This window comes from Habropoda laboriosa, unplaced genomic scaffold (assembly GCF_001263275.1).
Source record: "Habropoda laboriosa isolate 0110345459 unplaced genomic scaffold, ASM126327v1 scaffold2, whole genome shotgun sequence".
In the NCBI taxonomy this organism is placed as follows: domain Eukaryota; kingdom Metazoa; phylum Arthropoda; class Insecta; order Hymenoptera; family Apidae; genus Habropoda; species Habropoda laboriosa.
In genome coordinates, this window is record NW_017100190.1 from 2,780,209 (window position 1) to 2,795,438 (window position 15,230).

A 15,230-nucleotide genomic window follows, 5' to 3' on the forward strand; every position below is an offset into this window, starting at 1 on the left:
TTACCCTATAGTACTAATTGGATGAATTTCAAAAAACAAATATGCACTTATTGGATCAGTTCGATCAATTGCCCAAATAATTTCATTTGAAATTAGACGAAAGTTGATCGAAGTTTATCGCAAAGCCGATAAGGACGTAACGTCAGATATGAACACCGCGACGGTGGTGTGAAATTCTCCTGAATTCGTTTTTACGTTTAATCTAACACACATCGTGTCTAATCTGAAGCAAGAATATTCGAGAAAAACAATTTCCATTGCGACCGTAAAAGAGAAGGTTGTTAACGTGTATCGAAAGAAAAGACTGGCAGCGATGACTTAGCAGCCCATCGTTCGTTCGTTGGTTCGATGAATGAACACGCAAAACCGCGATCATTAATGAACGAGCTTTATAACGAAACGTCGCGTCGTCGGTGCAATTTTCCACGTATTTCGTCGGCAAAAATTCGATCAAATTCATTTTATATTCCGTCCCTTTGTCCGTAACGCCGCTCACCGTGAATAATCGTTCCGCGATTGTCTTCCTGCAAACGACAAATCGCGTACAATGCGTATAACAAACCGTGTGAATAAAGAATAACGCAAATAACGAACGAAAATTTCTGCCACAACACACGCGAGCGCGAACGAAAAACCGAGAGAGAGAGAGAGAGAGAGAGGGAAATGGAGAAAAAAAAATCTTGATAAAAATTTATACGCCCTGTTGGTCGGTGAAATCTGGCGCGCGGCCATAGTGCGTGCCGCTTTAAAAATGAACAAGCGTCATGCGAGATCGCAGGGGTGGTGCACACCCCGCGACAGATATATTAGAAATTACGCTGTCTCCTATCGCGTAAACATATCTGCGAATTAATTCACAATTTTCCCCGGGTCGTTTCGACGACCGCGCTTCGCCCCGATAACTTTATGCAACGTATGCGCGTATCGCGCGTCCATCTACAAAACGTTCGTTATTAAACGCATTTTCGCGCCAAATAGGATCACGTGTTCGTGGAATATTCATCAGCTTTCGGTTGATTCTAATCCGTACAATTTATGTTCGTTGCTTCTGACTGCTCGTCAACCGGTGTTTTATCAACAAGCAAATACTTCCGACGTATTATTCACTTACATTTACCGATGAATTCTGCCCTCCGGTACGTTCCCCGATAATATTCCACGCTTTCGAAAATACAACTCGATCTCCAATTACAACCGTCGAAATTGATCGAAATAGTACTCTATGAAACTCTATTGACACGTTTTGATAATGTAGGAACCTAGGGAATAATATTGAGGGACCCAACGGGAATCGAACCCGGGACTTTTGGGCTAGCAAGCCGAGGCTTTGCGCGCTACACCCTCTCTATTCTCCCTTCGAGGTTTACTATTTGGGTATGGAGGCCCCGATACTACAGTATTTTGAATTTAAATCTCGAATTATTGAAATTTCATTGACTAATTTTAGAATTTTTAAAATTGGAATATTTAAATTTGAGTATTGTGTAGGAACCTAGGAAAAAATATCGAGGGACCCAACGGGAATCGAACCCGGGACCTTCGGGCTAGCAAGCCGAGGCTTTGCGCGCTACGCCAACCACTCCCTCTCTATTGTCCCTTCGAGGTTTCCTATTTTTGGGCATGGAGGCCTCGATACTACACTCGGCCATCCTGAACTGTCATTCGCCCTCGAGTGTCCTCAGTGCAACACTGCTCAACACTTTCGGACACACTCCCCCACACAGTGGTACACAACCGAAACAACGCATTTTTGGGAGACGTGCAACTCCTCAACATGTTTTCATCGCACACCTCCTGGCTTCGTGCAGCCGTAGTTTCCTCCATCCTGGACGAGCCCCCATTTGTAGGAACCTAGGGAGAAATATCGAGGGACCCAACGGGAATCGAACCCGGGACCTTCGGCTTAGCAAAAGCCGAGGCTTTGCGCGCTACGCCAACCACTCCCTCTCTATTGTCCCTTCGAGGTTTCCTATTTGGGTATGGAGGCCCCGATACTACAGTAGCTTGAATTTAAATCTCGAATTATTGAAATTTCATTGACTAATTTTAGAATTTTTAAAATTTGAATATTTAAATTTGAGTATTGTGTAGGAACCTAGGGAGAAATATTGAGGGACCCAATGGGAATCGAATCCGGGACCTTCGGCTTAGCAAAAGCCGAGGCTTTGCGCGCTACGCCAACCACTCCCTTGTCAGTTTCCTATTTGGGTATGGAGGCCCCGATACTACAATAAAGAAAAACAGATATCGTTAAAGTATCTCGAATGAAAGGTACGTTAACAGTCCATTAAGAAAAGCAACGGATAGGTGGTCGTTGTTCCAGTCAATAATTACAATGCGATGTTCATAATTACGAGACACCGTGTGCATTAACAACCACGTCCCGTTCGAAGCTATGACGCCGTGGACAATGCTACCCTCCCCGATAACGATGTAACGAGCCACGGCGACAGAAATATCCGTACAGGCCTTTGTTTTATTCGACAGTAGTCACGTGAACAACGGAGACAAGGGACAGACAGAGAGAGAAAGAGAGAGAGTAAGTTAAGCGTGTGTGGTGAGCATGCAAACGAGTAATTACCACATTACTAACAATACCGGGGACGAGAATGGATTTACGTGTCCTGTTGTATTAGGGAAATTACCGGAAACACTACCGCGAGCTTCGTTGTTTGACGTGCAAAATCGATGAGAAGAGAGGATGCACGACGACAAAAGTAACGGAACGCTCCCGTTTCCGGTGCATTATTTTCTCCACGCTTTCTCTTTCGTTTCCCAATTGATTACACCTACGTTTCTCACGGTACGTCGCTTCTGGCCGCTTTTAACGTCACGTTTGACTCGGAGGTTTAATCACCGGAAATCGAGCATCTGTCCGCCGTTTCCAGTTTTAACGTTTATTAGTAGAACCAACCTGGATGCTTGATTGTTCGAATTTCTGATTGCACCGGAGAACGTCCAGAATGTTGGCTACGTTTCTCTACCAACGTGTGATCAGACGTGTTCTTCTGCTGGAGAACCGGAAATTGCTCTTTTCGAAACGGTATAAACCGGGAGGAAGTTGGATTGTTATTTCCACGGAGAATTTTCAGTTCTGTTAAATAAATTTAAAGCGTCCAGAGAGTGTCTCCATCTCTCTCTCTCTAGGAAGCTTCGCAGTTTTGTCCCTGGCACCAAGTGTACTCCAAGTGGTGATTTCTGTATTTTATAAACGATTCCGAATGGAAACGGTGCTTTGAAAACGCGTACAACAGCTCCCGATTCTGTTCGATTTACGTTAATTGGGACAGAGCGTGGCAACGCGAATATTCGAGGAATCGTTCTCGCAGAATCGCGCTCGAATAAGTACACTGTATCCGGCCAGGAATTCCCTGCGTTTTCCAGCGATTTTCGTTAATTGGAAAAGTTAAAGAACCGGTCAACTCGAGTGGAAACTCGAGAATCATTTTCGTCCGTTGCGAAATATGAAAAAGTGTGTGTAATTTAAGAATTTCAGAATTTCTCTTTCTAAAGAGAGAGAGAGAGAGGGAGAGAGAGAGAAAGCGAAACTCACGCGATGGTATATTTCTTTCGCAGCAGCTTTTGAAAAATTGCCGGAGAAATTGTGAAAATTGTACACGCTCACCTTTGTAGTGTCGATTGATGCTTATGTTCTCGCCATCTTCGCGCTTCCACATCAGCTTCGGCGTCGGATATCCGTCCGCTTTGCACGTCAGCGTGATGTTCTGGTTCTCACGGACAGCCACGGTGCTCTCGGTGGACAATGAGTCCAATATATTCGGTGGAACTTGAGAGAGAGAGAGAGGGAGAGAAAGAAAGAAATCTTGAGAAAGCTTAAGAACGACATAGAATCGCGTAGACGTTGAGAAAAACGAACAAGAAGCTTTGATAAAGTGGTTTCTTCGTTGATCGTTTTTAACGACGGATTCTCTCGTTAAGATGCTCGGTTGTGCGCGCCTTTCGAGCGTAACATTCAATAACCACACGCACAGCTGGACGTCGAAAGCCGGCGAAAGAAGATTAAATATGCTTACCGACAACTTGAAGGAAGCCAACCTGGCTCATCATCGGGTTCGTGTTCAGTTGGCACATGTAGTATCCCCGATCGTCTTGCTGCACGTTGCTGATGTGAAGCAGCCAGGTCTTCTGGTTGTCGTGAGACACCGAGAACCTTGGAATCTTCACCACTACGTGTTTGTGGATGGTCAATAACATCTGACGACCCACGTGGATCCACGCTACCTGTAAATCGTATTTATCGTACTCTTACTATGGATCACAATTCTAGATGAAAGTCACGAGTCATTGCTACATACAACGCTTTTGAAAATCTAATAATACGGTCGTGAAGGAATGAAACCTTCGCGGTGGTTGGTTATGGACGGAAACAAATAGAAAGAAAACACAGACAGAATAGGAAAGAGAAAGAAAGGTGCGTTTCCTCCTAGGGACTCGTTTGGTGTTTTAGATACGGGGGACGATTAGACTTTTTTTCCTAATGTCGTTAGTGAAAGGACTGGCAGGATGATAGGGGTGTGGTTAGGGATACCCTCGCTGGATCCTTTTTACCAATTTCTAAAAAACCCACATTAACCTAAGAGGCACTAGGGACTATTAGACTCAGGTTAAAAGTTGTATATATACTAATAGGAGCCTTAGCGAGCACTAGCGAGAAAGGTCAACGTCCCGTCCCTCTGGTGGTGGAGCGTAGAAGATGCCATGTTAATTTTTATACGATCACAAGGAGTGAAAACATTAAGCAAACCTTTGAAAAGTTATTCTTCTCTCTCTAATATATACATGCGTTAAAAAAAAAGAATTAGAGAAATAAAATTGGAAGGAGCAAATCCAAGGTTGCGGGAAGAATTATGAAGGAGATTTTCAGTGGTCCCGCGGCGCAAGAGAGAAACGACCAAGTGGTACGACCACCACGAGCAGCGAATCTTTCAAATTTCCGCCCGTCAATGGGCCGCGAGCCATCGGATGCTCCACAAGTGGCTGAAGCACAATAGAGGGAACGAGCAGGTTTCGCCAGGGAGAGAAAGAAGGACGCAACGACACGCTGCGCAACCCCGGCTGCATCAGAAATGCTATGAACAAACATTATTACGACCGTATTTTACGCTCGGCTGGGCTAACGTTCTCCTAACTAAGCTCATTCCACGACAAAGCTTATGCACTTTCGAGGATTTCTGGGTTAAACTGGTTGCCCTCCCTCGATCCCGCTCGTCCTTCCTCACGCCGCTCCTTTTTCATTTCCTTGGCAACGCTCGAGAACGCTCGGTTGTGCGAAAGCGCCACTTTTCCTCGTTTTTACCTTTCTACATGGTCCGTGGAGGAAACGACACTGTAACAACTCCTCGCGCGATTGTCGTCGATGAATTGGCCTTGGACCAGCCCCCACGGTTCGCTCTCTTCTTCCCTATTGTTCGATCGCCGCTCTTTCATTCGAGGTTATTGTACGTGAAAGAGCAGATTCTCTTCTCGGCGAGGTGAATTTTATTCAGAGACGAGTTTAAGGTGTCATTGTACTCGATACAGTGTAAATAGCTTTTCAAAAGGCAACTGCGTAAGCAGTCTCTATTCTATCTCACGTGAGAGAGTATCGAATTAGATTTATTCGAGCTTGAGTGAAAATCGCAGAGAAAACTCTGTTTCTTCTTTCGATAAAATGGTTCGGAGAGAAATTCATCGGAGGTTCGTAGCTTCAGCCACGAAGCGTTCAATTTCAACCAGCCAGTTTTAGGCAGCCAGTTTTCACAGGCTCTCCTCTATTTCAGCTTTCTTTTCACCTCGTTATCGTCGCTTGGCAGTGTCTGAATGCTCAAAGACGCTACCCTAACAGCACTCGCGGAAACTGCTCGGAAGACATTGGCCAAGTTGCACGGATTACTCGCCGGTCCAGTCGTTTTTCTTTTCCTTTTTTATTTCCTCCCGGGGAACGGTTGCTCGCATAATTACGTAACAAGCGGCGGGAGTAAAGCTCCGGTGGTCTTTACGTCGGGGAATTAAGTAAGTCGACGAAAAGTGGAAGATCATTCAGGCTCGTTGGGTCGAGTTCGAAATTTCACTGATTATTTTCCCTTTGAAACAGCGAAAAATTACGTTTAATCAAATAACTCCCTCGCTAAGCAGACACTAATTATTCCTTTTACTCTCCTCGATGGCTCTGGTGACCTTAAGTACTACGGTATAATTTACAAACGTCAATTTTTCGTCCTCTGTTTTTCACATCACGACGAATCTTTAAGTAGAATAGACCCGTCGACGATCAGACATTGACACATTCGAGGGCGATCGTGGATTCATATTGTGTTATTACCGAAGTAATCATGGAAATAAGATGATTTTTAAAGAAAATGAAAGTTGAAGCTCTGTAGATATTGAAACCTACGTTGGTTTCAAGCTAGGACCACAAGATGAGTGTAGACGCACATGGTCTGATTCGTACGAAAAATGTCTACAACGTTTATTTTTCACTTCCCAAGCACCTTTTCTTTCCTCAATTTTCAATACAGAGAAAAACAAAATTTTAGACCGACTTTCGAAAATTCGCTGGCCTCGAGTGGATTAATCTCAGTTCTAAGTAAATAGCCAAAGCGACTAATATAAAATTACACAGAGATTGTTTTCCAGCGCGGTATCGATCTCCACAATCGAGCTGATTCAATTTATCGAAAGGATCAAAGGGACGCGGACGTCCGAAGGAACGTCATATCGAGATAGATTAAAGCGGTAGTTGAATTCGGTTAATCCACGGTTTCGACCGGCAAACTTCCGTCAGGAAGTTTCCAGGATCTTCCTTCGTTGCATTTACCATATTCCATTATATCTCGTACGAGCATTCTACCGAACGTTCGTCTATATACATATCGGCACATCAGAGGCTGAAAACACTGGCCGAAAGCTCGTCGCGACGTTGGACGATGGATCGTGAAAAGCGAATCGCGCTCGATTGCGAAAAAGGAGAAAGAGAAAAAAAAAGAACCGTCAGCTTTCTGGCTGGCGCGCAAAGGTAGACTACCGAGCGCTATATTGGCCTTTAAACGGTCTGGAGAAAAAGCTCGCGCCGCTTGCGGCCTCGATTGAAATCCCTGGCACTGGTTCAAAGTCAGGCTTAACTGCTGCCGCGACGCTGAGAACCGGCCTTTATATACCAGCGAGGGAAAAAACCGCTATTCCAATATAGAGGCGCGCCTTTTGTCGACGCCAGCCTGTCTTAGATCTTCGTTACCGTATAATTTTCCATTTTTCTTCCAAATTAGCGGTTGGCTGTTGCGGAAGCTTCTTGATATTTTTACCGACATAAGTTTCAGCAAGCTACCGGCAGATATTGCGGGCAAAGTATAGATCGGGTGAAGTAGTTTTACGAGGATCGTTTTGTAAGATCATTCGGGGATAGTTTTCTCCAAAGTGAAACTTTCCAACTTCTCCGGATCTACTTTCGAAGATATCGCAAAGAGGAGTTATTAAAAGTGTCTGTTTTCCTGTTTCTTTTTTTCGACGCTTCGAACGACGACCACCCGCGAGAATCATATCGAACGCTTTCATCTTCGCCGAGGTATCACCTGTTCACGCGTATCTCTATGGACACTCGTACAGGTGATTCCAGTGGAACGTAGGTGAATGCTTGTCACGATCACTTTTGCGCTCACGTGTGCCGGGCCGGTTGTCAAACAAATCGAGTTTTTTACCTATGACCGCTGTGTATGAAACCGATAAAACCTCGGTGAAAAAGAAGCAAACATAACCTTTCGAAACGAATAAAAGGGGAAAGCACCAAGAGCGCGGCCTGCGAAAAAAAAAGGAAGAAAAAAGAAAATAGCATGAAAAACGAGGAAAACGAAAGTAATTCCATCAATTCAACGAGAAACACTTTTAGAAAAATCGAGTCGAGTGTCATTCACGAATCTCGATCTAATTTCTCGCCGCTCGAGTCCCGGGGGCTGAAAACTTGTCTGTCGACTTTTCGACCCTTAGCTGAACGCAATTAACGCAATTAGAGAGAGAGTCGAGGCCGCGGTGCGTTTCGTTTCAACGACCTTTTTCCTTTCTTTTTTTTTTTTCTTCGTTTAATTACGACCGACCTCGGGGATTTGTCACGTTAATAAGACGAACGTTCACCCAGTGGTCGGTGGCAATCCCTTCGAAATTCATTCGGGACACGAATCACCGCGATATCTGTTCACGAATGACAGCAATTATTCGGTAACAGTCGCCATTGGAAGGTACGAGTCACGCGCCATCTTAATGCCGCAAACTCTCTGCAGAATTTACGCTTCAAATACGTGCCCCGCGTATCCTCTCCCACGCCGTTGACATTTGCAACGAGATTCTCATTGGTCGCCGAAAACCTTTCTGTTCCTCTTCAACCTAACCGACAACCGGCAGCTGTCTATTTCCCGCCGAAAGATATACGCGCATAACGACGATAATATAAAATTTTTCAAATATCGTAAAATACAGCTGTGGAAATTGAATCGCTCTTCTCTCTATCAACAAGCTTTCCGCTCGCGAGAAGCAATCATCGTTATCCAGGCCGAGGCTCCGCGTTACCCTGCAAACTTCTTCGAAAGTTGATTCGAAATCGCCGAAAGGTACAAAGAGAATATTTAAGCGACCCTTCGTCGAGAGGTGTTCCACGCCGAGGAAGGGAAATTTCGAGCGAGGGACATTCGTTCCGCGGCCCTTTTACGCTTCCTTTTTACGCACGCTCGATAATCATGAACGGGCTTGCGACGCGGTCCTAAATTTTTCTCTTCTTCTCCTCCCTCGGCGAGTAATAACCCCCGGGAAAATTCGCAGGGTCGTAAACGATACTCGGGCCGGCCTCGTTCGAGAGTCGTTACAGTGTGGCTGGAACGGGGGCGTGCTGGCTGCAGGGCGAAACTCAAAAGTGCGCCACGAGGAGAAAGGGCGGAAGAAGAAGGATGGAAGAGGGTGGAGAAAAAGTAAATTGAGAATAGCGGAGAGGGAAGTTGGTCAGAGGCGAACGGTGAACTTTCGGAGACCGAGCGTCGGACAGTGGAGGGTGGCAAGAGAGAAACTCTAATTTCGATGCAAACAGTGAACGATAAAGAATGTGAAAAAACGGCGATGCCGACGACGACGACCATTGCGGAGGATCCCTTTGACCAAGTGCCGCGATAGAACCCGGGGTCGGGCTTCGTGTATTTTAATAAAGCGCCTTCGCGAATGCATCGACCTGCTTGTCAGAGGGTCTCTGTTTTCTTTTTCTTTCTTTTTGCAACGGAGAATTCTTCAAAGCGACCGGGCTTTCTATGCAAATTAGCTGTATTATGCATTTCAACGAAGGATGACTCGGTGAGACTTCGATACGCTACGCTTGAATTGATTTCCTGTTTCTTAACCCTTTGACTAGGAAAGGAGTGCAGTTTTATGGACGATTTTGTTCTGCACGATATCACTGTGGTGATTACGATACGATTATCGATACGTGTCTACATTCGAGTCCTCTTCTAGTAAGGAAGAAAAAAAAGGGGGAAGCTGGAATGGAAGTGGTTCGAGTTTAGAGAAATTTCTTAAAACAATCGGCCGAGGTGGATCTACAATTTAATTAACCCTCGCGTGGAACGGAAGGAGGAGCGGTGGAAAAAGGCAACCGAGTGGCTGGAGAGAGCATAACAAGGGAGAAAGGCTGGGACACACAGGGGTGAGGCTGGAGGTGCAATTCCGAGGACGGCGCAGCGTTTAACGTCGAGGCAGAGGGTTGCCCGTTTTAATCAACTTTGCAAAAATATTCCCGACATTTGCCCGCGCAGTCATTAGGCCGAGCTTGATTTCCCACAAGGTCGCTCTTATATTTCTCCCGCGGTGTTTGGCTTTAACGTCGCGAGGCGTTGTTTTTACGAGCGGTACCTCGGCTGACAGCTGGTCCGAGGAATTGACCTCCTATTTCTCCCCTCTGTTTAGATGCAAACAACATACTCCTTCCTTTCTACCTCGCTCGTCGTGCGATCTTCCACTCTGTTCAGGTGGTCGCTGATAAATAAACTCAATTTCGTAAACTAAATTTTGCTGGCAACACGTTCTCGGTTGCTCCAGTGGTCAGACAAACTCGAGCGATGTTCGAGCAGTAGGCCACGCCTACTTGAGCAACGCGGGGCACTCTGCGGCTTAGGAGTTTGCCCCCGGGGCGGCACAGGGGCAAGAAGGGCATTTCGCTTGCACTTTGATTCGTCGATGTTATCTCATTAGGCCAATAATGACGATAGAGTGTCGGAAAAAGTGGGCTTACAGGGATATGGCCTAATCAGGTTCGCGTTCCTTACAGGGGCAAATTTCTGTTGCCCCTGTTGCCCCAGTGCTGCCCCGGGGGCAAACTCCTGAGCTCCGCGCGGTACAGTAAGTGAGAACTATGTTTCGAAGATAGGTGCGTGCTGAGAAAAGTAACGCTGAGAATGTAACAAAAAATAAGCCTATCTACGAGCCTAAACGCCTACAATTACCGTTGTTCCCCACTTTATTTATTACCGACGATGTAATTTGTCCCGGCCGCTGCTCTCGGCTCTGCTCGGGGCAAAAAAGGGCGCTCTTACTTTTGAAATGCTTGCCTGAGAGGCCTTGATGTAGACAGATTTTTGCTGCAATTAATTTTTACGATACATACAAAAATCTTATCTTGACAATACAATGGGTCTTAGTAAATCGCGACTGCCAGCAGAATCTCTTCCTTTAAGCAATTTCTCAATGTCTCTTTCGAACAATCGTTCCCTAAGATATAATACCATAGCTTTAAAGATTACAAACAAAAGTTAACTACCAACTGTTGATGCAAAGATGACGTTCCACTTCTATCCACAGCATAATCTCGATCACTCGCATAAATAGCACGTATCAAACACTCTCACGTCGCGTCTATCGAACTGCAACGATTGATACAAACGTCGAAGATTCTCTCGATCGTCGAGTACAGAGGCGAAAAAAAAGAAACCGTAGAATGTCGTGTTGGACGCAATTAAAGCGGCATCGTATTTCACAGGCGGAACGAGGGAGACGCCGCGCCGGTGGCGAGAAGTTAATCATCCCCGCGCGAAAGTTTCGCGTTAATCGGCGGACGTTATCGCAGCCCTTTTATTCGATGTTTTCCAGCGCGAAGAATAAATTTTCAGGACGGGGCGTGCCGCGTCGGCCACGATCTCGCAATCTCTCGGATCTCGAGCACGAGCTAACTCGCCGATTTATCGGCGCGGTAATTAAAAATAATTCCCCGAGAATCGCGAGTGATCGTGTGCCGCTCGTCGTCCAAAAACCGTCGACGCGGCGCCGACGCTTGACGGGCACACGCGCTACCCCGTAATCCAGTTAGTAAATTAATTATTAAATTCGTTTCCTAATTAAGTAATTACCGAGAGCGCTCGACCGTGCTGCTTCAACTTTCGCCGCCCAAAAGTGCCCGCCACCCTCGCGCCGCCCCCTTTCGAACACTGTCAATAACGAACCAACGTTTCCGCTATTTTTTTCGACCTCCTCGTTCGTCCCTACGTTTTCTACAAATTTTTTATTTGTTTATTTCAAATTTTTTATGTTTATTTTTTATTTGTTTATTACAAAATAAAATGACCACAGATGTAAAGGGACATCGCAGAATTTTCTATTTTTCAGAATGGAAGATTTTTCATTTTTCAAGAAATGAACGTTTCGAGCTACAGTAGTGCACACATAAGCGGGGAGGTGACTTCTGCGAATTTAACTAAGGAAACGAGAGGAGATGTGTCTGACAATGAGTGGGACACCGATACATCAAGTGTCAGTTGTTCACATTCAGGAGTCGAACTCCACTCCGAAGTCCCGTTTCCAAGAATTGCTGGGGATAGCGACGGACTCTTACGTGTGCACTACTGTATTTCGAGCTCCAAATGTTTCTTCATCTTTTAGGCAAAGTCAGAACGTCCTTTGTGCTTTCAGAAACAGGCTAATTTATTTTCACGTGCGATCGCGCTGGAAATGCAAGTAGAGAAGAAAACGAGACGAACGAAAATTCTGTCGAGAAATATTTAAAAACATTTCCCCAGTTTTCTTGCGAACGTATACAATAACACGCTTCCAAAGGGAAGCTGTCTCTTGTTGCATCGTAACGAAACGACGGAAGCATCTTACGTTAATTACACAGAAGGTCGGCAATTACTCTAAAATGAATCAATTTAAAACGCAACTCGAACATTTTTACATAGGAGAAGATAGGAAATCTGTCAACAGTAAGTTTCACTTGCGCAGGAAGAAGACCCACGTAAATGCAACGAATTCCTTTCTTCTTTTTCTACCCATCCAACCATTCTCTTATTCGGTCGATTTTCCCCTCGGCAATTTAAACGTAACTCTATATTCGTAGATATGGTAATGAAGAAAACGGTAACAGTAGGAGGTGCTCGCAATAATTGCCCCGGCCATTTGCTCCGAATAGAAAAATATCAGGTACAATTAGAAGCCACCGGATGTAATTCTAACTTAGATCTCTCCGGCAATTTGATCCACCGAATCCCTACATACTCTTCGCCGTAATTTTTCGAATTTACCTGGTCCACGCATCCACGCGCGCCCCGCCGCATCGTGCCAAACGAGTATAACCGGAACTCGCCTGAACAGAAAGAGTTTCATCGCGATTCCCTGGCTTCGTGGCATAATTAAATCCAGGGAAAATTGACAAAGTCGTACGGTTTCTTCCGGCGAGCCAGCCGGGAGAAAAAGAGAGGGGGGGAAAAGCGGGCGGAAAACTCTTTGGCGCCGCCATTAAATGGAATTTTCTGCCGCTTCGATCAAAGAGCTCGCCACCTGGGATTCTAACGAGTACCTCTACCTCCTCGAATCATTTGTACCGACGTATAGGTAGCTGAATCTCTTTCGTAGGTGGAGAAACGAACGGAAATCGATTGTTTCGCGTGGACCGTTCGTGAAAATAGTATCCCGTGTCTCGTTTTCACCGTGATTCCGTACGCGTGCTGATCCGGTGTCTGGATCGTCGTAGGAAAAAAAATTGATGAAACCGCGGGAAAAAATAAGTTCTCTTTTTTACGTTTGATCGAAAGCCATCGGTGGAACGAGAGGCCGTGGTTGTGGACCAGAGGGGAGAACGATCGATAATCGTTAATACGCTACTGGTCGTGGGACTGGAACCAAAGTATCGCGATTCGATACGATTTTTACTATTGGTTCTATCGGAGCAGATTAAAGGGGCTACGCAACGCGTCCTATCGATGAATCCCCGGAATCGAACCGATGCATCTCGGTGATGCCCGATTGACGTGTAGCCGAGTTTTCATTCTCGATTCGAGGCAGCCGAAGAATGCGTCCGAAAACGTTCCCTGTCACGGAAATAATGTCCCGTATGCGCCGCGAGCAATGAGCTTTAATGAAACGTTAATCTCGAATGGGAATTGCCAGGGAGCGAACGAATCGTCAAAATACGCCAGGCGAAATTTCACGTTACATTCGTGCCGGTAAATCTGCGAGAGCAAAACGTTCGCCTGTTTGTTCTGGCGACGATCGCACAGAGCGAGAGGGAGGCTTTTTAATTCCGGAGTAGTTTTACCATACGAGAGTCGTTCGCGACGTTTCAAAGTAGATTCGATCAAGTTAATTGGGAAAAATTCAGAAAGGAAGCTAACTAATTGAATATATTGCAGCTTCCTTCCAACGGAATACAGTTACCTAACCCTTTGACTACTGTTGGCGCCTAAAGGTGCTTAAAAATATTGCTCTTATGGTACTGTAGGCGCCCATAGGCGCTTAACCAAGTTTGGTCCACTGACACGAAAGGTGCCTATAGGCGCCCGGAAAATTTGATCGATCATAATTCCGGCAGATCTTACTTCAGTCAGACGTAAGTGAACGCTAATTCAGCAATTACATATTCCGTTAGTCATATATTATTTAAATATGTTTATTTATATTTTGCAGTTATTTTTTGTTATTATGTATTTATCCATGTTTCGAATTGTACCACACTTTACTACATTGTGAGAAAAGCTTAATGTTAATGTTAGAATTATGGTAATAAATTAAAAGATATTATTTTAATTATGAATCTTCTTTACTTTTTTGATACGCGAGGAAGGCACGTCGCTATGCAATCAATCAAACAAAAACATAGACAAGACGCTGAGAAAAAAAAATACACAGACACATACTCATTTCTCTTTATAATCCAACAGTTAATTTGGAAGTGACGTGGTGCAAATGATTACTCGCAAAGTGGGTAACAAGAACGCGCGTAGAAAGGAAGTCTACGGCCAAAGGCCTCGTGCCTTTTTCGGGGCTCCCTTAAGTAGCCCCTTTTCCCTGGGAAAGTCCCAGGAAGTGGGGGCGCGGGCCCGTATTTCCGAGGCAATACAGTAAATTTTTCACAAGTGTCAGTCCGCAAGGAAGCTAAACCTGACACTTGTAGAGTCAGGGACTACGTTTTCGAGCCTCGCGCCCGCCTTTGTAGTTTGCCGAACGTAGACAAGGACAGCGAATAAAAGAGGCAACCAAGCGATTTAAATACCAACTTTTTTAATTTTACGTTTTTTTATCCCGAAATTTTTCTTAACATATTGATGAGATTTTTCTGATGAAAATGACATCAAACACGACATTGTTTGAACAACATTTACTTATTAACACGTTCTCTGTCTGGCGTGACAGTGATCTATACTGACGTCTGGAGATCTATACTGACACTTGTAGAATCCAAACTGACTGACACTTGTAGAGAATTTACTGTACTCTTGGCCCTCGAGGCGAAGAATCGAGAGATGCTTTTCCAAACAACTGTCGCCAGGCCTAAGTGCGTGGCCCCCCCGTGGCGATCGCCACATTAATGCTAAATTTTTAGTATGAATGCAGAATACAAAGAAATAAATAATATTGTTTCAATGTAGTGGAATTCGGTGTTTTGATTATTTGAATATACTTTCTCAGAAATGCACGCCTAACGAAAAGTTTCACCGTTCTCGATGTCCGGCGCGACTGATTTCCTACCGTATGGCACGGCTGGTGCGTCTCAAAGTCTGCCGTAGTCGAAGGGTTAAAAGAAACGAAAGAGAGGTGAGCGATTCACCCTGGCTCCGGTATGTTACACGTGAAGCAGCCGTAACAACGCGGAGTAATTTACATTTAAACGAAGAGGATCACCCGAGGTTTCTTGAAAAAATACCGCGAACAATCACGGGCCAATTGTCAAGGGAAAATGTTTCCTTCGAATTTTCTTTTATGGCTTTTTTTTTTTTCCC

General features: G+C 45.0%; 1 protein-coding gene across 1 annotated transcript in view; it reads right to left on the reverse strand.

Moving 5' to 3' along the window:
* Positions 1–15,230, reverse strand: part of LOC108579872 (lachesin) — a 99,642-nt gene that overhangs the window by 73,761 nt on the left and 10,651 nt on the right. The window contains exons 3-4 of the mRNA XM_017943493.1: positions 4,035–4,242; positions 3,626–3,787 (exon numbers count right to left, since the gene is read on the reverse strand). Of these exons, the coding sequence (XP_017798982.1) occupies positions 3,626–3,787; positions 4,035–4,242 (370 nt within the window). The remainder of the gene's footprint in view (positions 1–3,625; positions 3,788–4,034; positions 4,243–15,230) is intronic.